A 24,690-nucleotide genomic window follows, 5' to 3' on the forward strand; every position below is an offset into this window, starting at 1 on the left:
TCTGGGGCTATGTCACAATAAAACATTCTTCTTTCTTTTTTTTTTTTACATTCCAAGTGAGTGAACTCACCCCCTACACAAAATGTGATCTCTTCTGGTTTTACATCAGCTGTCAGTTGTTGTGCACCACTTCAGGGAGATATTATTACACTTTCCTGGAAGCTCTGGGGGATTGGGCGGAGCCCTGTGCGTAGTGGACCGTGGTATCCTTCCCAGTCCTGTAAAAAAAACTGTCCACCTGTTCCTGTCGATCTCCCCCTTTTCCTGTCTCCCAATCAACTGCCATACTGAAAGATCATACAGCCTGTCCATCTGACTCAAGCTACTGAAAAAAGAACATGTTAGTATGTCTCTCCTGGCCCTTCTGCACCATAAATATCTTCCATGAGGTCCTATGTGTTTAATTTTAGACTTTGCCTGGGGTGTGAGCAGACCATTTACCAGCTAGAGACAGAGCCAATAGCACTGTCTACTCAGCTCTAGAACTGTGTAGTCGTCGTGGATATACTTTTTACCCTTTAGGTTGAAAATAAACTCTTAAGACAAATACTATTCAAATATGTCCAGCCAAAGGGACCGGGATATGGAGGACACCCATGAGGAAGACATTGATGAAGATGATATCCTAGCCAGCTTGTCTCCTGAGGAGCTTCAAGAACTCCAGAAAGAGATGGACGTTTTAGCGCCAGACGATAGAATACCGCTTGGTCAGAGACAAAAGGACCAGAAGAAAGAGAAGCCATCCGCCGACTCTGATGAGGAAGAAGACATTGACGAAGATGATATCCTGGCAAAATTGTCTCCTGAGGAGCTCAAAGAGCTCCAGAAAGAGATGGACGTTATAGCCCCGGATGAGAGGGTACCTGTGGGTCAGAGGCAGAAGAGCCAGACAGAGAAGACACCCACAGGTTCGTTTGATCACAGGGGCCTGGTGGATTATCTGTACTGGGAGAAGGAGTCCAAACGCATGCTGGAGGAGGAGAGGATCCCCGTCACTCTACTGCCCAGTAAGGTAAGAAACTACATAATCAACGGTCAATATATTGTCGTTATAGTCTTCAATATATCATACATCATACAGTATACCACTGTATGTTCTACAAAGCTATGTTAATTAAATGATTGTACTACTTGTCTTCATCAGAAAACTATGGAAGAGGATGCTGAAAAGAAAGAAATCGCTGAAGACTTGGAGACTGTGTATGAGGTGGTAGAAGAAGTCATCGAGGTGGAAGCTACAGACGGTGTTGAAGGAGAGGAAGTGATAGAGGAGATTATAGAGGTAATGCTTGTGGAGGAGGAGGAGGAGGAGGAGGAAGAGGATGCGAAGAAGGAGAAAGAGGAACAGGAAAAAAAGGACATGCCCGTAAAAGATGAAAGGGTCATAGAAAAACATGAACAGTCAGTGAATGAGCATCTAAAAGAGTCACCAGATGATAACAGCACTAACACTGTGAACACGACCAGTCCTCTGCAACCCCCACCAGAATCCGCAGACATGAAAGAAAATAAAGACATTGAGAGAACAGAGCAAAAGAGCACATCACAAATACCTGAGAAAGTAAAAAGTAACACCACAGACGCTCCCGCTCCTGAAGAAATAGAGATGACTCCAGAGGAGAAGAGGGCCTGTTTTGTTCCAGAGAAAGAGGTGAGGGTAATTAACAAACTAAATATTCCAAAGCTGGCCCTTGGTGGGGGCCTTGGTGGCCTTGGTGGGGCCAAGAAGACATCAAGACCCTCAGGGAATGAGACAAACCTGGACACCACTCTGGATAAGATCCGCAACAACAACCCCGCTATCACAGACGTAAACCTGAATAACATAGAAAACATTCCCAAAGAAATGCTAATAGAATACGTTGATGCCTTGAAGAAGAACAAACACGTCAAGACCTTCAGCATAGCCAACACCGGCGCAGACGAAAACATCGCCTTCACCCTGGCCAACATGCTGAGAGAGAACCGTAGCATCACCACACTGAACATAGAGTCTAACTTCATAACAGGGAAGGGCATCATCGCCATTATCCGCTGCCTACAGTTCAACGAGACGCTCACTGAGCTCCGCTTCCACAACCAGAGACACATGCTGGGACACCACGCGGAGATGGAGGTGTCTCGCCTGCTCAAGGCCAACAACACCCTCCTGAAGATGGGCTACCACTTTGAGCAGGCGGGTCCCAGAATGGTGGTAACCAACCTGCTGACCAGGAACCTGGACCGCCAGAGACAGCAGAGGAACGAGGAGCAGAGCAAGCAGCAGCAGCAGCAGCAGAAAGAGGTGTTTGAGATGTACGAACGGGCTCTGAACCTGCCCCCAGGGCTGCTGGCGATGCTGGGCTATGTCCCTCCCGAAATCGAGGCCCTCATGCCGCAGCTTCCCAAGGGTCCCCAGGGTCCCATGGAACCCAAACCAGAAAAGCAGCAGAACACTTCTCCACAGTATCAACACAAGCAGTTTAAACACATGCAGTGCAACCCCATTCCACAACAACCCCCCAGCACGGACTCCTCTGGTAACCTTCTGAAGGACATCCAGCTGAAGAGGACCCCCAAAAAGCGTGACCCTTTCCTGGACATAGACCTTAGGGAGGACAGGAGAGCAGAGAGGCCGAATGTCCAGCTCAGGAAGACATCAGGAAAAACGAGGGACACAGGCGTTGATGAGATGGTAGAACTGAAGGCCACTCTGAAAGACGTGATGAAGACACTGAAGCCTGTCCCTCGGAGGCGGCAGCCGGCCAAGGTGGATGTGACGCCCCGTGATGAACTTCTTAATGAGATCAAAAAGAGCAACGTGGCCTATCTCAAAGCTGTGAGTACTGATGATTCTCAGATTACAGTCATATTGTTAGGTCATTTTATTTTACCAGCAATCACATTGTTTAGTTAGATGTCAGAAGTTGGTGGATTTTTTTTTAAGATGCATTGTGGAACTACCTTGAACTGGAGAACACATACCGTCTAATCATGCTTGTTAGTTTTAACCCATATTAGACACGCACTAGCAAATATGTAGACGAGATTAGTGTGAAATAAAAATGATTTAAGGGAGTGAACATGAATTATAATACGGGGTTACATGGAGAAAATCAGACCTTCTGAAATGTTTGGCCCTCCCTGAACGCTTAAAAAATAAAGGAAGTGACCCTCCCTTATACCCCAAATAATAATTAAAACAAAGTGGAGAGCAGAGAACATGTCTACCAGAGCCGTAGCCTTATTCCAGTAAACATTACATGTAAACGTCTGAATTTTTATAATACACAGGGCTGAGAGCCAGGTTGTGGGTCGATAGTCCACTGTGGCCGCACAAGAGTAGGGGTGGAAAGATAACCTTTATAGTAAAAGTATTGCATGAATCTATGATCGTATTTGCAGGTTCGAGAAAATGTTTCCTTTTTTAAACGTTCCCTGCAATTGTATGTAATTTTACATATTAGCAGAATCTTTTTTAATACTACACAAAATACAGGCTAAGAATGGACAGAGAGATAGGCCTATGTGTTCATCTTATCATACTTTATTTCCCCAATGCCACAGTGTGTCTTGTTTGTAACTAAACTGTCCCTGTTTGCAAATCATTTAATCTGAGAAATCATTAGGAATCTGAGAATAGTACTTTCAAAAGTTAGGCCTACCTTTCCACCCCAGACAGAGTAGGTCCTACCTTTCCACCCCAGACAGTGTAGGTCCTACCTTTCCACCCCAGACAGAGTAGGTCCTACCTTTCCACCCCAGACAGAGTAGGTCCTACCTTTCCACCCCAGACAGAGTAGGTCCTACCTTTCCACCCCAGACAGAGTAGGCCTACCTTTCCACCCCAGACAGAGTAGGCCTACCTTTCCACCCCAGACAAAGTAGGTCTACCGATGCAGAAACATTTAAGCTTTCACTGCTGGCTACTCTTTTGCTGTGGCTTAACCCAACGAGAGAAGGTCACAAATGTCTGGGTTTAAACGTGTTATATTGTACAGAAAGTGAATTGCTTAATCAATTGATAGTGACAGAATTAGATTACTTCCCAAGAAAAGTCTGCTTCTGAATGTCAAAGAAGCTAAACAATGATATCCCCATACGCATTGGAGTCACATCTTTCCAGGGTATTTCACAGCACTGTTATAGATCACTTTATATAATCAGATCCGTTTCATTTTCTTCAAAGTCTTAAGCTAACAAGGGGTATACCTGTACTTTCCCCCCCCCATTTTCTTTAATAAAAGGTAAACCTATGGCATACCTTCTCATACCCTCTTAATTCAAGTCTTGGTTTTAACTGAACTGCCCTTCACTGACATGGAGGTAGGCTATTTAAAGAGTGCATGGTGGGTGGAGGAATTGACCTACAAATCTATGGACATAGCAGCCTATTGCCTAATTTTGTCTATCAAACAGGTAGGCCTACCTTTTATTTTTTAAATATGAAGAAATTGGCTCCAACACAAACCCTTCTTGTGGTTACTAAAGTCTAATTACAATGAAATGAATTATGCCTACGTTCAGCACCATGAGCTGTCCATTTCTAATTGATTTTTCCACTGCTGATGCTTCAAGTTTCAGCACCACAATGTAAGTTGCTATGTAAGTTACTTGAATCTGGCTTATTGGGAGGTCAATAACTCTGATAAATAAATCATGAGCAAGAAACATTGTTTTTGATAAAAAATCTATTACAAAATTAATCATCTTAACACTCCTTTTCAAACTGAACAGAACATAGGCTAGTCTTTTAAATTGTTATTTTATTTAACCTTCATTTATACAGGTTTTTCTCATTGAGATAACATCACTTTTCCAAGAGAGACCTGGTCCAATAGTAGCATGGGGAACAACGCAGCAGGGGGAACAAGTTTGCGCACAAGGAAGAACATTTTTAGGATTATCTCTAATAAAAAATGATTTTAGGAAGAAGCCTTTTGACTCTCCTCCTGAACTGCCACCGTAGGCCTACATAGCGCAGCACACAAAAACGTTTTTTGATCAGCAAGAGCAGAGCAGGACGGGGCTCGGGGTTGGAATATCCATTGCAGTGTGTAATGCAGCTTAGTTGTATTTACACCACACCAGCAGCTATCTTAGGAATGTATCTTTGCTCTGTGCTTCTATAGGCTATGGATCATTTGATTGAGACCGCACTAAATAGCCTATAGGCTATGGATCATTTGATTGAGACTGCACTAAATAGCCTATAGGGGCACTTGATATTGCGCGCCCAGCAAAGAATCAGAGATGAGGGGCGGCATCGGTAACACATCAATATATAGTCTAATAAGCAACTAATTCTAAAACACTGAGAAATATATACATTTAATCAATTACAAAATACATAACTCTCCCCTGGACTAGTTGTAAAAAATGTTTTTTAAAAGTCCCCTTGACTAATATTTTAAAAGCAGGACCCTCCCCCATTTCCCTCCAGGTAGCTATTCTGTACATTTCCATCCATCCCTTATACCTGTGTGCATCCTCCACTCCTCCAATCACATCTTTCTCACAGCTGTTTGTGTAATGTATTACTCCCACAGGTGCCACTCCCCAAAGAATTGGAATCAAGAGAAACCAGTCTCTTCAATCTCTGAGGAATCTACAATACCTTTATTTCTGCGTTTGTTTAACATGTTTAATCTCTTCATTAACAATAATCTGCTTGCACTTGTAACACTAGTTTGCCTCACTACTCCTGTTCAGGTAGAGCACCTTTTGTTCCTTGAGGTTTGGAAGAACTGGTATGGTATTTGGATATGAGTCTACAGCTGGAAAATGCACCATACAATGTCCATAGTATAAGTAGTCTCAATTAATAATTATGTTTGTTTGGGTAAAATTCATTTACTTTGAACACTCCCAAATGAGTGTGGGCAAATCCATCATCTATTGATGACAGGTCTTTCATCTACAGATTTTCATAACCACTGGTGTCTGCTGTCCGCTTTGCAATTGCAAACAGCTGAACCCCAGAATATAGAGTATAGGATTTGTCTTTTACTGTGTAAAACACTGTGGGCCAGTGGTCCAGAAGCTAGATTTCAAATCAGACTTCTGTTTCACGGAACAGTCCATCTTAACTCATAATTCTAACGAGTGTTGACATTAAAAATCAGTGTACAATCAAAATGTCTAATATTTCAATGTTTTTTTCATTAATTAACATAGTTAAAAGACAATATGGATTCCTTAAATTAAGTTTCGTTATGGTGGAACACAGTGCTCTGCTTCCAATTCTGTAGTTATGTTATCGCTACTCATCAATGGAAATACTTACACACAAAGAAAAAGCAGTTATAACGTCCTTATAATAGAACCTTCTCTGAACTCGTCTGTGAAACTGTAACCATAGTATTAGTGTGCACACCTTTTTCCTAAAAGCAATTTGGCTATGTCCGATACAAACTGTGATTCTCCTTAGTTCTTTGGAAGACTGCATCTGTGTCAGTCCTAAACACAAATAGCTCATAAAATCTTCATAAAATAAACATCATTTTCATCTATTACTGATGGTGATCCCTGGAATTGGATAGGCCATTATGGTGGATTTAGAATAACATCTCAGATCATCTGCTACTGAGGGGAAATAATCAGAACCCCAATGCACAATCAGGCATTCATAATGGGTGTGATATTTAATAGTACAGAGGTAACATGCATTGATTCCTTTTTCAACAATACTTTGGTGCTTGACACTGTTTTATATAATGCAAACACTTGTTTTCTGCTGAATACACAAGTAGATTCAATGAGACATGAAAGCACAACGTAAACATATACACCATGATTACTTGAATGAATAAAGCTGCATTTGCCATTCCTTTTCCCATATTGCATAGCCATGAGCTGAAAATGTTCATCTCAAGCCCAACCCACAGGGTCTGAAGTAACAAGAGGGATATTATTGCTACTTGTTAATATGCAGTCACTGGTCCAGTGAATAGAAGGGGAGCCCAGTGACACTAGTTCAGCATTAGGAGAGGAAATATAGTTATCTGAGGTAGCAAATAAATTGATTCTGATTAAATTATTTGCTTATTTATTTAAGATAATAAATCTAGAAGATATGCTACTGACCACAATTGTTTTAACGTGCAATAGTTACTGCATTCTGCTCTATATATATATTGCAATTACATAATGACAACATGTGTATTGTGTTCTTTTGAACATTGGGCAAATATACAGAAACACTCATGCCTCATTTCACTGTGCCGAGTGCCTTCCCCCAACATACGATCCATACAGGACTGTACAAATCTTTCTGAAATGCTCTAAAGAAATCAGGTACTTTGACACAAAATGTGTTAAAAAAAAAAGTGTTCATTCAATATAACAAAATGGAGTGAGAATGACAAATGGAGGAAATGTGACAGCACTGACATTATGCAGGGTAAAAATCAACACTTGACTTTAGTGTTAAAGGAAAAAGCAAACCATGTTGAATTGAATGAGGGTAACATTTTGGCTCTCTCCCCTCACTCCTTGTTTAGCTTAGACTCCAGGAAGTCCTGGATCTTGTTGATCTTCTCCTCCTGTTGGTCTAGTAGATCCAGGATGATGCCCATTGGGGACTTTTTCATGCCCACTCCCTCGATCTTATTCTCCAGCCTGTTCTTCATGTTGCGCAGCCTCAGAGACGCATGGACCAGGATCACTACAAGGAAGAAAGGCTGGATTAGTTTCCTACCCGCTCACGATGCGCTACTCCCAATGGAGATGGCATTTTCCTATTCTGACAGATGGAAACATGACGTTTGTGCCTTAAACTAAAATGATGCAGCTTCAACCGAGAAGGATAATTAGTTTCCAGGTATATGTGATGAAATACAATGCACAGGTATGGTTAAGGAGAGGCATCTTTACTCCCCTCGTCAGAGATGCTGACTGCATGATGTAAGCCAGTAAATGTAGTCAAGTATTGTACAGACAGTACATAGCAACCAGTCAACACACGCGGGCAGCCACAGGACAGCCCTCTTGGGAAGGGCTCCGGCACTGACTGACTGCCTCCTGATCCCCACCACAATGTGGCAGCTGTTGCCTGTACTCCTTTTCTCAGAACCACCAATTACCCTAAAAACATTGTGTTCTGTAATGTGCATTTCAGAATCCAGCAGTTAGTCTTGACTATTTATTTCCAAAACAATTTTCTTGAAAGTTTAACTGGGGGGGGAGCATTTTCTTAAGGTGGAGAAGCACACACATTCCCCATATTGAACCCATTCAATGAGTCAGAATGGGAGTGGTTGAAAAAAATACAGTTTGCTCCTCCTCCTGTGACTAATCCTCCACGTTTGCACCATATTCCAATGGAGGTTGCCACTGGAAAAAGGCCTGAAAGCTAGGCTAAATCTATATGCTAGTTACTGTGTGCATTGTGTTTCTAACAAAAATCAAACATTAAAGGGTCAGATTTTTCAAACACAGATAAAGCCTCTGTGTCCAAGAAACTGTCCCCAAGACAGTTGAGACTCACACAGCAAGGGAAAAGTAATTCCAAAGATGAAGACCATCACTCCACCACATAGTGACAGCAGGAAGTAGCTCGTTCCCATGACAGCAATGACAAACAGGGTGGGGTTTTTCTTCTTGAAGTTCTTGATGAAATTCTTGTTCTCTCCTGCCCACACCGAAACCATGAAGACCAGAGAAACCACTGCCCCGCCCAGAAACATCCCAAGAGGGTTCAGAAATCTACAAAGATGGGAAACACATTACACAAAACATCTACATCCACTCAAATTCTGTATGGCAATGCAAAACAATTAATTGGGCAGCTGTAAAACACAATAAAAGCAACGAACAGCAAACCCTGGTGGCTGGAATAAGAGCAACACCTTTCCTTTTTTTTTGCCATTTTCATAAATAATATGAGAGTTTTCATACTATCGTATCTGCAATTTAGCAATTAGGACACATAATACCCGAAGAGCAGTTTTGTTTGTACACTTCTACATTGTACATGCAATGTGTGGCTGAGATAAGGATCCAACTGCTTGCACAACTTTATCATTCATGTGTTAAATAGGCTGTAGAAACTATTATAAAAATATATTTAGAAAACATTGGAAATTCATCTGTCAAATGGTTATTTCAAAATATAAAAAAAGGTACCCAAATGACAATTTGTGATAAATTGGTTACAAGCAGGCCTAAACCACCTAACGTTAGTAATTATGTTCACCGTTCACACAGTTGCAGGCAGCTGATAGCTACATTTGTTTTTAGCAGGCCAGCTAGTACCAGACTCCATTCCAATTCCATCACATGATAATGACTGCATCTCTTATTTCGTCGTTGCAGTTGTGAGGAGAATAGGAAAAGATAGGGAAATCTTGCTCATTGATGTAAATAAAATGCCCGTGCATGACAATTACGTAGCCATGACTTGGTGTGAATCAGACTGCAGACAAACCAAATAAGATAGCTAGCAGCTGGGTGGAAAATGCTAGCAAGCTGACTTACCCCACGACCAGGAAAACCACGACGGCCACTGCGAAGTAATTGGTCTGATAGTATAACAAGTTGCTGATCACCCGGTTGTTCCATTTAGCTAAATCTGCGAAATCGGGTTTAGCAAAACGATCAGCTCCTGGGAAGAAGTCGTCCCATGGTCTGAGCGGTGCAAGCTCCATTCTTGCCATCTCCGAGTTCACTACTCGGATGTTTTAACAGATCAACTGAACAGTAATACCAGAGACTAGCTACCAAAGTAATTTATAGGATGGGCTCGGGCAGAGAGGAAGAGGCGAAGCGAGAGGGTTTACTTCGCCACAAATCTGTTAACGAAAATAAGACCACGAATTGGGATGTTTTTTTTAATGGAGGATAATACGAGTGTCACATTTGGTCAACCAAAACGTGACGTTTTATCGAATATAAGTTTCGTAATGGGTAGGTTCAGTGGTGTAGTGGAGGGTATACACTCCCCCCCCCCGTGGGCACTAATACGTACCAAAGTAGTGTAGGTATACGTCATTTCAATTAATAAGGCTGATGGAACAGATCCGAATATTTAGTTTATATTTTGGATAAAATATTATTTAACATTTTAGGCGCAGCTATGTACTGTAGACCTTCGCGTGAATTTTCCAGAATTCTATTTGCAGCAAAACGCCGTTCTAAAATGGGCAGAGAAGGAATTATCGATCAGACATTTAGAAAGAGGGGTGATTGAAATATGCAACAACTATCATTGGTTGCTAATAGGACTACGATGCATTTGGCTGCTAGACAATGATAGAAAGTTGAAAGAACATCAATAGAACAGGAGAAAAGCATATGAGTAAGTCTTTATAAAAAAAATAATTGCCTCCACGATTATGTGGGGGGATTTAGGCTTTTGTCTACATTCAAGTAAGGTAAAATAAGCCTCATAATTAAGTAAAACGTTCAGGTTTCAAACAATTAACAATACGGGCCTCCCCGTATTCTGGTAGATGGAAAGGTTTTCCCAAAAACCTTCTCAATTAAATGTTAACTAGCTACAAAGTAGCCTAACTGACAACCCAGTAGACATTTTCTTTGCAACCCCATCCACTACAGAAACACTACTAATCAAATGAAATTGAATTAGAAAGGCTAACTACACTAAAAAAAAAAAAAAAAAAAATATTCGATTTTTCCAGAACTCAAAAGTGGTCTCCTGATGTGTGCATAGTTTTGGACTTAAAACATACCATTTTGTTGTTCTTCTGTTGACGTGTGGCATTGAGTGGAAAAATCTAAAACCTGTGAATTGAACATGTATCTGTTTCTATGGTGACTTACTATTACTGTAGCCTACTTGCACAGTACAGGTTGGACTGACTGTTAAAGACCAATATGGGATATATCATTTTAGGTAATTCAGAGTGGATGTCACTTTTTCTCTTTTAGTTTTGTAAACCACCAGGACCGCCTTTCCTTCGTGGGGCGTTTGGAAAAATGTGAGTATCCTCACTTCTACTGGGAACCACTACACCACTAGTTAGGTTGTTACAAATGCACTGATATTAGTGGACGCACGTGGTTTTTCGGCAACTTTATATCGGACTTGTATCTGTTCTTCATACGTGTATCCGCCCTCTCGTTAGCTAGAATGGTCCCACCTGATCTTGCCTGCTTTTCTTTGAGGACATGTATTTCCATTGTTAGAGAAGTCACTCGACTGTCTTGTCAATATAATATAACATCTTTCGGTTGGCTCGGGTTCTTGTTGTGGTCAGTTTAGCTTCTCGCGAGAGTAAGACAAGTGCATTAATGTTGATGGAAATCACAATTGCGCTGTGCTGCACATAATGCGCAGAACATCCGTCATGTACAGTCATTGCAAATCCCTGTGAATTTTGGATACATATGCTGACGCAGGTTTGATTTTCGTGAACATATAGTACAGCCAGTGAGGACATGGAACCTTGAAAGTATGGCGGATGCCGAGGAGCCGTAAGTACAAAAATAATATTTATTGTCGCTAGCTGACATAATCGACATTATGCTGCTGTTAAGCATTGAACCTTCTTTTATTCTCTCCTCTTTAGGGAGAAGAAAAGAAGGAAAATAGAGGAGCTGACTGAGAAGTTAGTGACGAAATGCTTGAAACTGGCAGCAGCTTTGAGTTGCACAGTTCGTTAGTGAGCTACCTAACTAAGTTAGCCTGTTAGCATGGAGTGTGGAAATTCATTGATTCAACCTTTTCACACAGTTAGCTATGGAAATTGGGCTAATTCGAGTAGACAACTAGCTGATTCTAAGAACCAGGCACATGAACATGCTTAGTCGAAGTGTGCCCAATTCAACATCAAAGAAAACCAGTTTACCTTAGCTAATATGGTATCTAGCTAGTTAGCTAATATGATTGGTAGCTAACGTTAGTTAGCAGCAGCATCCGCTGTCTGAATTTTCACATATAGAATGATTGATTAACGTTAGCTATTCTAGGGAAATCATCCTGATGTTAATTGACATGCTACAGACCTATATTTATCTACGTAGTTAGCCATCTATTTTTGACTCACCATCACACTTGTGATAGGTTTGAGTGATTGCTGGTTGATATGTGCAGCAGAGCATCTTGTTTTCTGTGTGCAGAATGGCTGTAGATGGAGGACATGGAGATAGTGGAGACTGGGATGGCCGATGGAACCATGTGAAGAAGTTCCTGGAAAGACCCGGCCCATTCACTCATCCTGACTTTGAGCCAAGCATTGAGGTAAGGAATCAGATAATAACATGTCCTTTTATTTAGGGGATAGAGAAAAGCATTCTCCACACCAACTCTGATATTCCTTTCAGTCCCTTGGATTCTTATTGGAGACATGCAAAATCCTGGTCATTGGAGCTGGAGGACTTGGATGTGAGCTGCTCAAAAATCTGGTATGAGAGAGAATGTCCAGCTTCCAGGTGCAAATGCATGAAAGGGTTTTGTTCTCTTGTTCTATTTCTGCTCAGTAACTTAATGTGTGGTTTTTCCTTGTTCTGATCTAGGCTCTGTCAGGTTTTCGTCACATTCATGTTGTTGACATGGATACCATCGATATCTCCAACCTCAACAGGCAGTTCCTTTTCAGGTTTGGCTCGCCTTTCCCACCTTCTCCCATGGCCCTTACTCTATCAATAACAACCTTAGTGTGTTCTCGTTTGATAGAGGAAACAAAGTGAAAGTGTCTTTAAAAGTTTACTTTTCAACATACACCTCAATCAATCAAATGTATTTAACAAGCCATTTTTACATCAGCAGATGTCAGTGCTCACCTCTATACCTTGTTTAGGCCCAACGATGTTGGCCGGCCAAAAGCAGATGTGGCTGCTGACTTTGTCAATAATCGCATCCCTGGATGTAAAGTTGTCCCGTATCCTTTGCAACTGACGTGGAGAATACCGGAGTGTAGGTTTACCCCGTACAAATGACTGCATTACTAAGCTTGAGCATGTGAAGTACTAGAAGTATGTTCTATTCTTTTTCTTAATTCATATTCTGCTTAGACACTTCAACAAAATACAAGACTTTGATGAATCTTTCTATAGACGTAAGTGCAAACTTTGTTTACTTTATGGAATTTTCTAAAAACACTTGTACTTAACAATGGTGCTGACACACTTCTTTAAATTGGATTTGTAGAATTCCACATTATTGTTTGTGGATTAGATTCGATCATCGCCAGGCGTTGGATGAATGGCATGCTGGTATGTATGTCTTAATATGAACTATAGGCTATGTGGATTGTGTGTATGTATGTAAAATGTCAGATCACCCCAGTTACCTGATCACCCCATTTACAGATATCCCTTCTGAGCTACAATGATGGTGTTCTGGACCCCAGTTCCATCATCCCCCTCATTGACGGTGGGACGGAGGGTTTCAAAGGCAATGCTCGGGTCATTTTGCCTGGCATGACCGCGTGCATCGACTGCACTCTGGCGCTCTACCCACCACAGGTGCTACAAGCTCTCTCAGACCTGTCAAATATAATATTTATAGTGTACTGCTTCAGTAGCCCACTACTTTGTTAAGCTGGACAGTGAGTTGTGTACTGCAGCCATTTTGTGTTACTTATCAGTGACCGCTTTGGTGTATGTGTTGTATAGCCTAATGTGTTGTTATTTTTGTCCCTAGATTAATTTCCCCATGTGCACCATTGCGTCTATGCCGCGGTTGCCAGAGCACTGCGTTGAGTATGTCAGAATGCTACAGTGGCCCAAAGACGAGCCTTTTGGAGGTACTTCCATGAATAACACTTCTCATTGTCTATCACCTCTTGATTGCAATCAAAAAGGGCAACAAATCATTGTTTTATTGCTCACTGTACCCTTAGGTGGCCATAATCTCTTCATAACACTCATTAAGATCAACATAATACCTATTATAACAGAGAATTACAGATAATGACACAGGCTCTTGTCTGGCCCTCAGAGGGTGTTGGTTTGGATGGGGATAACCCTGAGCACATTCAGTGGGTGTTCCAGAGGGCCCATGAGAGAGCTGCTGACTACAACATCACAGGAGTCACATACAGACTAACACAAGGTGAGGAGCACCATACTGTAACAACCGGTCTGGCAGAGATGGTAGAACTCTCATGCTACATCAGCTTTTGGCTATACATACTATATAGTACAAGCAACATTTGGGTTCTGTTCCATTTAAAATGAGGATGGCGGGGGCAGTGTAGGCCTATTACAATTCTAAGTTGAAATTGTATTAACCCGACCTCCCCCACTTACAAGTATTGGTTGTAAAACATCTGGGAACAGTGTGGCTAGATTTCTTTTCACATGGTTTTGCCTCAGGCGTCGTGAAGAGGATCATCCCTGCTGTCGCGTCAACTAATGCTGTAATAGCTGGTAGGAAACCCTTTCTGACTGTCACTGTTACGTTTCACTATATTGGTATAACTCTGCGGCGGAGGGATGTATCCAAGGTGAGGATTTACAGATTTACTGCTGTGTACACCTGTGTCACTGTTGGGGTCCGCTGCTATATATAGACCCCCATGGCCGCGACACATCTTTCATTTTCTCGGCGGACGTCCGTACAAAATTGTCTGAAGTTCGCTTGGTAAGTCACTGGTAACTAATATCTTGCGTGGAAATATACTCACTGGCTGTTTGCAGCCTGGAGCAGCTGGCCACATGGCCAGCCCCTCTTGAGAGCTCCACTCGCTGTGTGCGGTTGATCTGTGTCTTCCGCCCGTGGTTTGTCATATTTGTTTCGTTAGCGTTACACTACGACTCCGTGTGCCTCCATTAGTATGATGGCTCTTGCTGCCACAAACTGTAATTTACCTTATACAACTTGCCCTCTGGCTTGTTCTATGTGTGTTTTGTGAATTGCTTTAACATGCTGCTCACATGGGTTCTCTGCTAATTACCCTGCAGGGTTTTTTTTCTTGTTCCTTCTCCTGTAGAGTGTAAGAATATCATGGTGGGCTTTCCACTACATTGAGACATTAACTTTGGAGTTCCTTAATGGAGTTTTTACTGCCTGGATTTAAACCGGCTAGGTAATATTGCAGTTGGTGTAAAAAATCAAATTATTATAATTTTTTTATTAAAAATACATTACCTGGTTGTTTTTTTGTTTTGTCTGCCTGGTTTTCCCACATGGGTCTTCCCTGTTCTTTGCAGAGGTACTGGGTAATTTATCCCTCACCGGGTTCCTACTCTTCCAAGTGGGTCACGACATAAGCTTTCCCAGGGCGTCGGACCCCTGCTCTGTTGGCTTGGCTGAGCTTATGGCTTCCCTTTGTGATACGTGTGATGGTGGCACCCCCTGGGATCCACATATGTTGTTTATGTACTGACCTGGGTTTGAGAGGGCAGTGGAGCGCCGTACTGGATGGATGTTTTGTGTGGTGTTCTCAGAACGCCTGAGCCATGCGTGAGTGAGTCGGCCAGGCTTGGGCTCCGGCTGGGGACGAGCTCCCTCAGGAGTGGTGCGCCAGTGACCTGTTATTCCCTCTACTAGGCCCAGTACCCCTCCCAGGAAGCGTGCCTGGGGCCACCGCAGGCACAGCCCATCTGCTGCCAGTCATGGACAGGGGCAGGATTCGGACCGCTGGGACCACCTTGGAATGGAGGGCTCATGCCCTGCGTCAGGAGGTTGATAGCTTCAATGGCGACGACAGCTGTTCCCTGTTGGCCAATGATTGCATCATCCCCTAGGAACAGCCTAGCACTGTTCACCACCGTGAGCGGGGCGACCGAGCTGACAGGCCATCAGAAGCCGGCAGCGGGGCTTCAGCGGCTCGAGAGGCAATGAGGAGCCTACTCACTCAGGTAGCCACTGCACTGGACATCAAACTGGTGGATAGTGGTGACTCTCCATCTGTCCCCATCCCTGCTGAGTTCCACGAGGCCTTGCTGGGCCTCTGCCAGGGGGCGCTTCCGGCTCACAGCAGAGACTGGACCATGGAGTTATGCTGCGGGTGCAATGTCACTCGACCTCTGGGAGTACCCGACCATGGACACCATGATAGCTGCCATGGTCTTCCGGACCGGGAGATTATACGGCAGAACCCGCGACTGAAGCTGGGACACCCCAGAGTCTTTGATGCGGACTTGAAAGCCACATATGGGTCCCTCTGCTCTCTTGGCCACCTTACAAACGTGGCCAAGCTGCTGCAGTTCTACCTGCAGCCTTTGTTGCCCCAGATGCAGGAGGGCACACAGGAAGCGATGGAGGTTTCTTGCCTGCTTTCCCTGCACCAGAGGGATGTGGCCAACGGCCGGACCATGGCGCAGGTGGTTATCTCCCGGCGCCATCCCTGGCTGGCCTAATCCCGCCTTTCAGCTGCTCTCCAGAGCATATTTTCCACTCTCCACATCACCCAAAGGCTGATGACATTCTGGAGGAGACCAATAAGGTTCGTAGGGACCGGGAGACCCTGAGACGGTTCATGCCGCCTCTTCAGGCCCCGAGTCCAAGACAGACGAAACGTTGCCACCCAACTGCACCCGAACGATGGTGGGGTCCCCCTCCTGCCCAATCTCTTCGTGCTGAGGCACGACAGAGGGGAGAGGCACAGTGTGTGGTGGAGCAACAACCTGTCAACCGTGACCGCCATAGGGACGTGGCTGGGAAACCCAGGCACTCTGGGCGCCAGAGGAGAGGCTGGCCCCGGCAGGACCCCTGACACACCCTTCCTCGGCTGCTTCTCTCAGTCTCAAAGGGCAAAGTGGGAGGAGGGTGTGGAGTCCCCTTGTGTGTTGTCCACAATGCACGAGGGGTACCAACTCCTATTCGGTGCCAGCCCCCGTCCTTCAGGGGCTTTCGTGTCACCATGTTGGCCGACTCTCTGAAAACCCTGCGGCTAGAGATCTCCTCACTCCTGGACATGGGTGCCATCCGCAGGATGAAGACATCAGAAAGGATATGTGGGTTCTTCTCCACTTATTGGACCTCCGCAACCTGAATGGGTACTGAGGTTCCACCTGCTGTCCCCAGCCCACGTGTTGCAGGCCGTGTCCAGGGACCAGTGGTCTGTGACGCTGGACCTGAGGGATGCGTACTTCCATGTTCTTGTTCACCCAGCTTATTGGCAGTACCTCCAATTCGTTTCGAAGGGAATTCATGGTTCTTCCCTTCGGCCTCCCCTTGGCAACCCGCACTTTCACGAAGTGCATGGATGCTGTCCTGGCACCTCTCAGATCCTGAGGATTGTTGATCCTCAATTACCTGGACGATCCTGACCCACATCGGTGGGCTGGTCATTACTGTAAACGACAAGAGTCGTCGTCTGACGCCCACCCAGAGGGTGGCCTTCATTGGCATGGAACTGAACTCAGTCCTCAAGAGACCACACCTGTCCACCAGAAGGGTTCAGGCAATCTTATCTTGCCACCCCTGCCTTTTGGCGGTATCCACCCTGACCTGCCAACGCCTGTTGGGCTTGCTGCCGGCAACCCCGTTGCTGATTCTCCTGGGCCTGCTCCATCTCCGGCCTCTTCAACGGTGGTTCAACTCCCGCCGGCTGCACCCGAAGCACCCCCGTCACCGCCAGTGACGGCACAGTGCCTCAGGGCATTGTTGAGGTGGCACTGACGCTCCTTTCTCTCAGGTGGGGTGGTGGAGATGCTGAGGATGTGCCGCCGGGAGCTGGTCAGCACAGACGCCTCCCAGTTCGACTGAGGTCCCACCGCCTCCATCTTATGGCACGGGAGCTCCTCTGGGCTCAGGGATGTCAGGTTCATTCCTTCCAAAGGTTCTGTCAGACAGGCATGTGAACCTCCCTTTTATCCTGTCTGCTTACGACCCCCTGGCAGTGGCGGAAGTTTGGGCCTCCCTCCGGCATGATGTGCCCTGTGCAGTTACTAGCTGCTTATGTGGAGCGGACACGGTCAGTGAGAGCAACAGACCAGCTCTTTGTCTGCTATGGTGAGAGTCCTGCGGGCTGGGCTATCAAAGCAGAGGTGCTCTCTCAGGATCGTGGACTTGGATTATAACAGCATACCTTCTTGCTGGCCGGCCAGTGCTGGGATCTGTGGTGGCACATTCGGCGCAAGGTGTGGCTGCGTCCTGGGCTCTACTGAGAGGAGTGCCCCTCGCTGATATCTGTGCTGCGGCCAGCTGGGCTTCCCCTTTGCTAGGAACTATTGGGTAAATGTGGCACCTCCCTCTGCGGTTGATTCAGCGGTCCTGGGCGTCGCCTCCCCTTCCAGAGACTTTATTTTTTACATTTTATTTATTTAACCTTTATTTAACCAGGAACAAGTTCTCATTTACAACTGCGACCTGGCCAAGATAAAGCAAAACAGTGCGACACAAACAACAACCCAGAGTTACACATGAAATAAACAAACGTACAGTAACACAATAGACAAAGTCTATATACAGTGTGTGCAAATGGCGTAAGGCAATAAATAGGCCATAGTAGTGAAGTAATTTCTATTTAGCAAATTAACACAGGAGTGATAGATGTGCAGATGATGTGCAAGTAGAAATACTGGTGTGCAAAAAAGTAAATTAAAACAATATGGGGATGAGGTTGGTAGATTGGATGGGCTGTGTACAGCTGCAGCGATCGGTTAGCTGCTCAGATAGCAGATGTTTAAAGTTAGTGAGGGAGAGAAGTCTCCAACTTCAGCATTTTTTATTTTATATATATATATATATTGCAATTCATTCCAGTCATTGGGCCGCGTCTCGGTCCCACACTGGGATTTCGCCACCGGCTGGCCAGGTCCTTCTAGCACTGACTAAATCTGGTACAGGTATACCAATATATTGGAGTGATCCAGTATAGTGAAACATAACTGTGGTTACATACATAACCTTTGTTATGTGAGCTATATGGATCGCTCCAATCCTCTTCGGTGCTAGAGGCGCCTCAAATGATGTAGAGAACGTGTGTCGTGGCCATGGGATCTATATATATAGAGGCAGACCCCAGCCGTGACACAGGTCTACACGGGAGTAAATCTGTAAATTCTCACCTCGGATGTATCCCTCCGCCGCGGAGTGATACCAATATATTGGAGTGATCCATATAGCTCACATAACCGTGGTTACATACGTAAGCTTAATTTTATCTTGATGTATCCCAACTTGATTACAAGTAGCTACTTTTGTACATTTCAAGTAGTGTAACTTATTTAACTTTTTTGTTGCTCTGTAGCTGCCTGCTCCACTGAAGTTTTTAAAATGGCTTCAAGGTTAGTACTGTGAATTTAATAATTCTGTTTTCACATGATTCACTCACTGTAGAGAACAGGTCAGTTTCATACCAGGTATCAAATTACTTTTCTCTGACTTTGCAGCGCTTATATTCCACTGAATAATTATCTGGTATTTAATGATGTGGACGGACTGTACACCTACACATTCGAGGCAGAGCGAAAGGTTAGTAATGTCTCAGGAGTACCTAGATGAGTGTCTTTAATGGGTATATATTTGCCCATTTTATTAAGGAGAACTGTACCAATGTTACTGACAGTGTTATTATCACAAGGCTGTAAGGGGGTGGCGTGATGTCAGAAGTACTTTGTGTCTTCATGCTCTTGTTTGGTCTGACAGGAGAACTGCTCAGCTTGTAGCCAGGTGCCCCAAGATCTACAGTTCCCACCCTCTGCCAAGCTACAGGAGGTCCTGGAGTACCTGACTGAGAACGCCTCCCTGTGAGTACATCTGCTAGTAACCAGATTGACTGACTGATATTGATGTCTGTCATGTCTTCATACAGTAGAGGCAGTTTTTTTTTATCGCTACTGAAAGGTGTAATTGTGAAGTTGGCATTGTTAGCATTCATCTTTTCCAGACAAATGAAGTCCCCAGCCATCACAGCAACCCTGGAAGGGAAAAATAAGACACTATATCTACAGACTGTAGCTTCAATTGAAGAAAGAACTAGACCCAACCTTTGCAAAACCTTGAAAGGTAAGATGTTTTTTTCTTCAAATATGTGTAAGGTTTATATACTCTACCAATGTTTGTTTCGGCCATCTTGTACATGTAATGTTGTGGTGTTGCAGAACTGGGATTGTCTGATGGACAGGAACTAGCAGTGGCAGATATCACCACACCTCAGACTGTCCTCTTCAAGCTGAAACTCACCTCTTAAACTGTCAAAGTACACATACAGAATCTATCAAGACATTTGACAACCTTTGGGGAAAGTGATACAGCGTGGTATTGTTTTAATATATTTGAGACTGATCATGTATGTAAGATCCATTATGGCGGGTAGTGTGGAAGGTCAACAACTTTATATCATTACAATGTAATCAGTCGGAACGTTTTCCTTAACAATTATGTTTTACTTATTAATGTTTGCTCCAAATGGATGTCTTCTTTCCCCCATTCAAAATAAGTAGTTTCTCCTTATATACATAATGACAACTGTTCTGCAATAAAGTGTTTTGTTAATGAAAGTTGGTGCAAAGTGGGTTTCCTTACTCTGCACTAGATGGAGCTATACAACTAACACCATTATATAGCACCGACTGTAATAAAAATGATGGTATCAGGGGACCTTTTATGGAGCGAGATTACCTGCCAAAAGCTTGAACGTACGTATTGTTAGGGTTGTAAGAAAATCCATCAAAATTTTTAGGATCGTAAGAAAAGCCATGCGTGAAACAGACACGTGAAATTTCATCTGTGAACATACAAACACCATGTTACGATTACGGACTAACATTTTAGATGTCAGACAGAAGATGCTCCTTTTGTAAAAGGCACATGACAGCCCGCTTGGAGTTTGCAAAAAGGTGCCTAAATATAATATACAACTACTACTAGAAATAATACAACTTCATGAAACATGTAAGAAGCCAGGCCTGGTATTTATAGGGGATTTTGAAAAGGCCTTCGATAAAGTAAAGACTGGATTTATTTTATTTTTTTCATTTTTCTGATTTTCTTAAAATGGGTGATATATATATATAGCGCAACCCCAGGTGTAAAATAGTAAATAGCAGCTACTTCTCCGTTTTGAATTGTCAAGATGAGTTAAACAAGGGTGTCCACTGTCACCATATCAATTCGTTATGGCCATCGAAATGCTAGCTATTAAAATCAGATCAAATAACAACATTAGAGGATTAGAAATCGAAGGCTTAAAAAGTATTATATTGTGTCCGCAAGCTAGATCCCAGCAATGTCTCATTGAAGTTCTAGATAGCATTTCTGGACTCTCTGGACTAAAACCTAATTATGAAAGTGTACACTGTTACATTTAAGTCATTTAGCAGACGCTCTTATCCAGAGCGACTTACAAATTGGTGCATTCACCTTATGACACTATTACCTATTGGATCTTTAAAAAATACTACTTTTACATTACCCTGCAGTTTACCTATTAAATTGGGCTGACTGTGAAGTAGACATACTTTGTATTCATATCACAAAGATATAAATGAGCTTTCCACAATGAATTTCAATAGAAGAGATCCTGCAACCATTGAGTGGTAAATGCCTGTCTATTTATGGAAATATTACCCTGATTAACTCCTTGGTCATATCTGTTTACTCACTCACTTATGGCGCTGCCTACTGATGATTCGTTTTTCAAATTGTATGAGCAAAAAATATTTAGCTTTATCTGGGACGCTAAACCAGTCAAGATAAAGCGTGCCTATCTACAGTTGAAGTCGGAAGTTTACATACACTTAGGTTGGAGTCATTAAAACTTGTTTTTGCATCCACTACACATCTGTCGTTCTGCCCCTGAACAGGAAGTTAACCCACTGTTCCCAGGCCGTCATTGAAAATAAGAATGTGTTCTTAACCGACTTGCCTGGTTAAATAAAGGTAAAAAAAAAAAAAAAAGTAGCCTAGTGGTTAGTGTTGGGCCAGTAACCGCAATGCAGCTGTATCGAATCCCCGAGCTGACAAGGTAAAACATCTGTCGTTCTGCCCCTGAGCAAGCCAGGCTGATGAGGATGAGCAAGCCAGGCTGGTGGGCAAGCCAGGCTGATGAGGATGAGCAAGCCAGGCTGGTGGGCTTGTGGGCAAGCCAGGCTGTCATTGTAATACGAATTTGTTCTTAAACTGAGTGGTCTAATTACATTTAAAACAAATACCTTGGCGCCCCTTGACAACTGCGAGTCGAGGACATTTCTGGTTGCGACATCATATCGACGTCTGCAACCAAGAATAGCACTTGCCAAACACGCCAGCGTGTTTTCTTTCTTTTCTGAAGTCATGGCGGGACCTTTAAACACTAGAAGAGGACCATGGAAAAATATATTTCCTCAGGTAATTTTGTTCTCGAATTATCTTTCTTTTCTGAAGTGACGTTAGCTACAATTTTTGTTGTTGTCTGCTGTTTTCATTGATTATCGATCGAAATCAGTAAAATGTCAGCACGATTCGGTTACTAGACCTACACAGTATGTCTCATGTGATATGATGACCTGTTCTTCGGGGAATTTATCGTCAGTACATGATTTATCTTGTGGGGATGTTGTTGTCTTTTGATTTCAGGGAGAGACTTATGCTCTCCCAAGGGATGCAACACATTTTTGCCTGATGTGGACCATAAGTGAGCATTGTTCAGGTGGTCGGGGAATGGGATTCCAGAGATGGACTTTGCCAGGGTTGACAAAATGTGGTGGGACCACCCTCCACCACCATCTGCAGCTCAGTAGAAATGGAGAGGTACTTTTCCCATCCTCTGCTGCTCTGGATGCCCAGGAAGCTCTGGCAGGTTAAGCTGTATTGCCTGCATTCTGTGCAGTAGGAAGGTCATCAGTTGGAACATATGGTTCCTTACACTGTTCCACGCAAATACACTGTTAATGGCAATATCATTTAAATGTAATTGACAATCTAATGCAGCTTTTATATTTAATACAAACAGCAACACATTTCTCTTTGTGAAATGTTATTATAGAATTATTCTATTCTCAGTCCTGTGTATTCTCATATATTTATGTTGTTTATTTTTCTTTAGGGGAGCTGATAGGTTTGGAGTACCTCCTCGATCAGACTGGTTTGGTGCTGCAGGATCACAAGGCTGCCATTGAGGAACTAGAGACAGGTGATCCTGATGTCCAAGGGGAGGATGATGAGGGCTTTGTGGAGCTTGTGGAATTTCAGGGCCTGACAGTTCCAGTGGTGGAGACAGCCCTGCCTCTTGTTGGCACCTTTCGTCCTACTCCCACTCCCTCTACCAGCATCCAGTCCACAGCTGCATCAGTCAGTCCCCTGTCCTCCACTCCTGTACGGGCTACTCCACCACCTGGCCTCTGTTCTCCACACTTGAGGGTATTTTCATCCATACGTACTTTTTGTACATAGTCCCCCCATTTAAGTGGAACCAAAAGTATTGGGATAAATTAACTTATGTGTATTAAAGTAGTCAAAAGTTTACCATTTAGTCCCATATTCCTAGCACGCAATGATTACATAAAGCTTGTGACTCTACAAACAGTTGCTCTTTGTTTTGGTTGTGTTTCAGATTATTTTGTGCCCAATAGAAATGACTGGTAAATAATGTATTGTGTCATTTTAGAGTCACTTATTGTAAATAAGAATAGAATATGTTTCTAAACACTTCTACATTAATGTGGATGCTACCAGGACTACGGATAGCCTGATGAATTGTGATGAATGAGAAAGTTAGACGCACAAATATCATACCCCCGAGTCATGCTGTATGACAAGGGCTATGTTGAGAGGTAGCTTGCAAGTAAGCATTTCATTGCACTTTTTACACTGCACTGTATTCTGTAATTATGTATTATTAATACAATTGGATTTGATTTAATTTTTGACAGTAAGGATGCAACAGACATAGTTCTAAAAGAAAGTACACCAGGGCTATACAGTATCTCTGGACAAATTTGGCCAGGAGGGCTGTACTGCTCAGAGTTGGCAACCCAGCAACAAGGCACACTTGTTGGATCAACATGAGATGCAGTTCAGCCTTTAGAGGAAGCAGACCTTCAAGTAGGTTGTTGAAAATGCTCTGTAGTATGCTGGGTATTTGGTGGCATTGATGAAGAGTGATGCAAAAAAACATGCTGCCAATCAGATGACTTTGTAGGAGTCCCAGCATCCATTCCACACCTCTAACTGCATCAGTTCTCTGCTCCTGTATGGACTACTCCACCACCAGCTGGTTCTCTGTCTGTGACCTTGACACCTGTGCCCTGCTGGACCTCTGTTCATGCTCTCCACACCTGTGCCCGGCTGGGCCTCTGTCCATGCCCTCGATACCCGTGCCTGACACCTGTGCCCGGCTGGGCCTCTGTTCATGATCTTCACATCTGTGCCCAGTTGGGCCTCTGTCCGTGCCCGACACCTATGCTCCTCTGCTCCTTACAGGCTAGGCATTCTGATGGAGCCAGCGATCAGGCGCTCTCCATTTTCAGTTAATTATATATAATTGTAATTATTTGTGTTCAATTGTTTGGCCCTCTGGTGTCTAAAGTATCCTCCCCTTAAATCACTAAGGGCACAAAAGCCCTTAGCTGAATTCTCTAATTACATTTTGATCAATTAATGTCTGTCTTTGAATGCTCCATTGTATAAACTTTTTAATTTTCCTGCTTGTGTGCCTTGTGCACTGATATAAAACAATTAGGGTATATTTGTCATTCTTACGTCTTCCTCCAATTCTGTCTTCAATTACTTTCTTGATTTTACAATCAAAACAATTTCGTCAACATTACGTTTTCGACGTGAACTTGATATTACATTTATAAATTAAGAAATGTCTCTCATTTTAAATAAACAAGATTTAACTCCTGTGGTGTTCAGGCTTAACACATTTAGTC

The 24,690-nt window shown here is 43.4% G+C and overlaps 3 protein-coding genes across 7 annotated transcripts; 2 read left to right on the forward strand and 1 right to left on the reverse strand.

Annotated features, from left to right (window-relative positions):
- Positions 1-394: 394 nt before the first annotated feature.
- Positions 395-7,291, forward strand: LOC115102332 (leiomodin 3 (fetal)). Its single transcript, XM_029622177.2, has 3 exons — positions 395-1,012; positions 1,145-2,818; positions 5,529-7,291. The coding sequence occupies exons 1-3, from the start codon at positions 560-562 to the stop codon at positions 5,580-5,582; spliced, it is 2,181 nt and encodes a 726-aa protein (XP_029478037.1). The 5' UTR covers positions 395-559; the 3' UTR covers positions 5,583-7,291.
- LOC115102334 (PRA1 family protein 3-like) lies at positions 6,598-9,851 on the reverse strand. Its single transcript, XM_029622184.2, has 3 exons — positions 9,457-9,851; positions 8,468-8,685; positions 6,598-7,645 (listed from the first exon to the last, which is right to left on the reverse strand). The coding sequence occupies exons 1-3, from the start codon at positions 9,633-9,635 to the stop codon at positions 7,467-7,469; spliced, it is 576 nt and encodes a 191-aa protein (XP_029478044.1). The 5' UTR covers positions 9,636-9,851; the 3' UTR covers positions 6,598-7,466.
- A 1,287-nt stretch (positions 9,852-11,138) lies between these two features.
- LOC115102333 (NEDD8-activating enzyme E1 catalytic subunit-like) lies at positions 11,139-20,337 on the forward strand. Of its 5 annotated transcripts, none has more exons than XR_003859439.2 (17): positions 11,139-11,415; positions 11,511-11,549; positions 12,061-12,181; positions 12,265-12,345; positions 12,457-12,539; positions 12,741-12,821; positions 12,955-12,998; positions 13,091-13,155; positions 13,252-13,407; positions 13,586-13,688; positions 13,883-13,996; positions 14,224-14,313; positions 19,086-19,122; positions 19,228-19,309; positions 19,484-19,584; positions 19,709-19,843; positions 19,939-20,025. XR_003859439.2 is itself a non-coding variant. In XM_029622178.2 (17 exons), the coding sequence occupies exons 1-17, from the start codon at positions 11,396-11,398 to the stop codon at positions 20,025-20,027; spliced, it is 1,425 nt and encodes a 474-aa protein (XP_029478038.1). In that variant the 5' UTR covers positions 11,188-11,395; the 3' UTR covers positions 20,028-20,337. The 5 variants fall into 5 exon arrangements, 4 of the variants coding, with proteins under 4 accessions (XP_029478038.1, XP_029478040.1, XP_029478039.1 ...); XM_029622178.2 differs by having other exon boundaries at positions 11,188-11,415; positions 19,725-19,843; positions 19,939-20,337; XM_029622179.2 differs by having other exon boundaries at positions 11,194-11,415; positions 14,260-14,313; positions 19,725-19,843; positions 19,939-20,337.
- The last annotated feature ends 4,353 nt before the right edge of the window (positions 20,338-24,690 follow it).

This window comes from Oncorhynchus nerka, linkage group LG20, assembly GCF_034236695.1.
Source record: "Oncorhynchus nerka isolate Pitt River linkage group LG20, Oner_Uvic_2.0, whole genome shotgun sequence".
Taxonomy (NCBI): domain Eukaryota; kingdom Metazoa; phylum Chordata; class Actinopteri; order Salmoniformes; family Salmonidae; genus Oncorhynchus; species Oncorhynchus nerka.

Coding starts and splice junctions, on each gene's coding strand:
- LOC115102332 (XM_029622177.2), top strand. CDS start 560: ATGTCCAGCCAAAGGGACCGGGATATGGAGGACACCCATGAGGAAGAC. Junction 1,013..1,144: donor TCACTCTACTGCCCAGTAAG/GTAAGAAACTAC, acceptor TGTCTTCATCAG/AAAACTATGGAAGAGGATGC. Junction 2,819..5,528: donor ACGTGGCCTATCTCAAAGCT/GTGAGTACTGAT, acceptor TTACTCCCACAG/GTGCCACTCCCCAAAGAATT.
- LOC115102334 (XM_029622184.2), bottom strand. CDS start 9,635: ATGGCAAGAATGGAGCTTGCACCGCTCAGACCATGGGACGACTTCTTC. Junction 8,686..9,456: donor GTGGTTTTCCTGGTCGTGGG/GTAAGTCAGCTT, acceptor CCATCTTTGTAG/ATTTCTGAACCCTCTTGGGA. Junction 7,646..8,467: donor AATTACTTTTCCCTTGCTGT/GTGAGTCTCAAC, acceptor TCTTCCTTGTAG/TGATCCTGGTCCATGCGTCT.
- LOC115102333 (XM_029622178.2), top strand. CDS start 11,396: ATGGCGGATGCCGAGGAGCC. Junction 11,416..11,510: donor ATGGCGGATGCCGAGGAGCC/GTAAGTACAAAA, acceptor TCTCCTCTTTAG/GGAGAAGAAAAGAAGGAAAA. Junction 19,123..19,227: donor GTTTTTAAAATGGCTTCAAG/GTTAGTACTGTG, acceptor CTGACTTTGCAG/CGCTTATATTCCACTGAATA.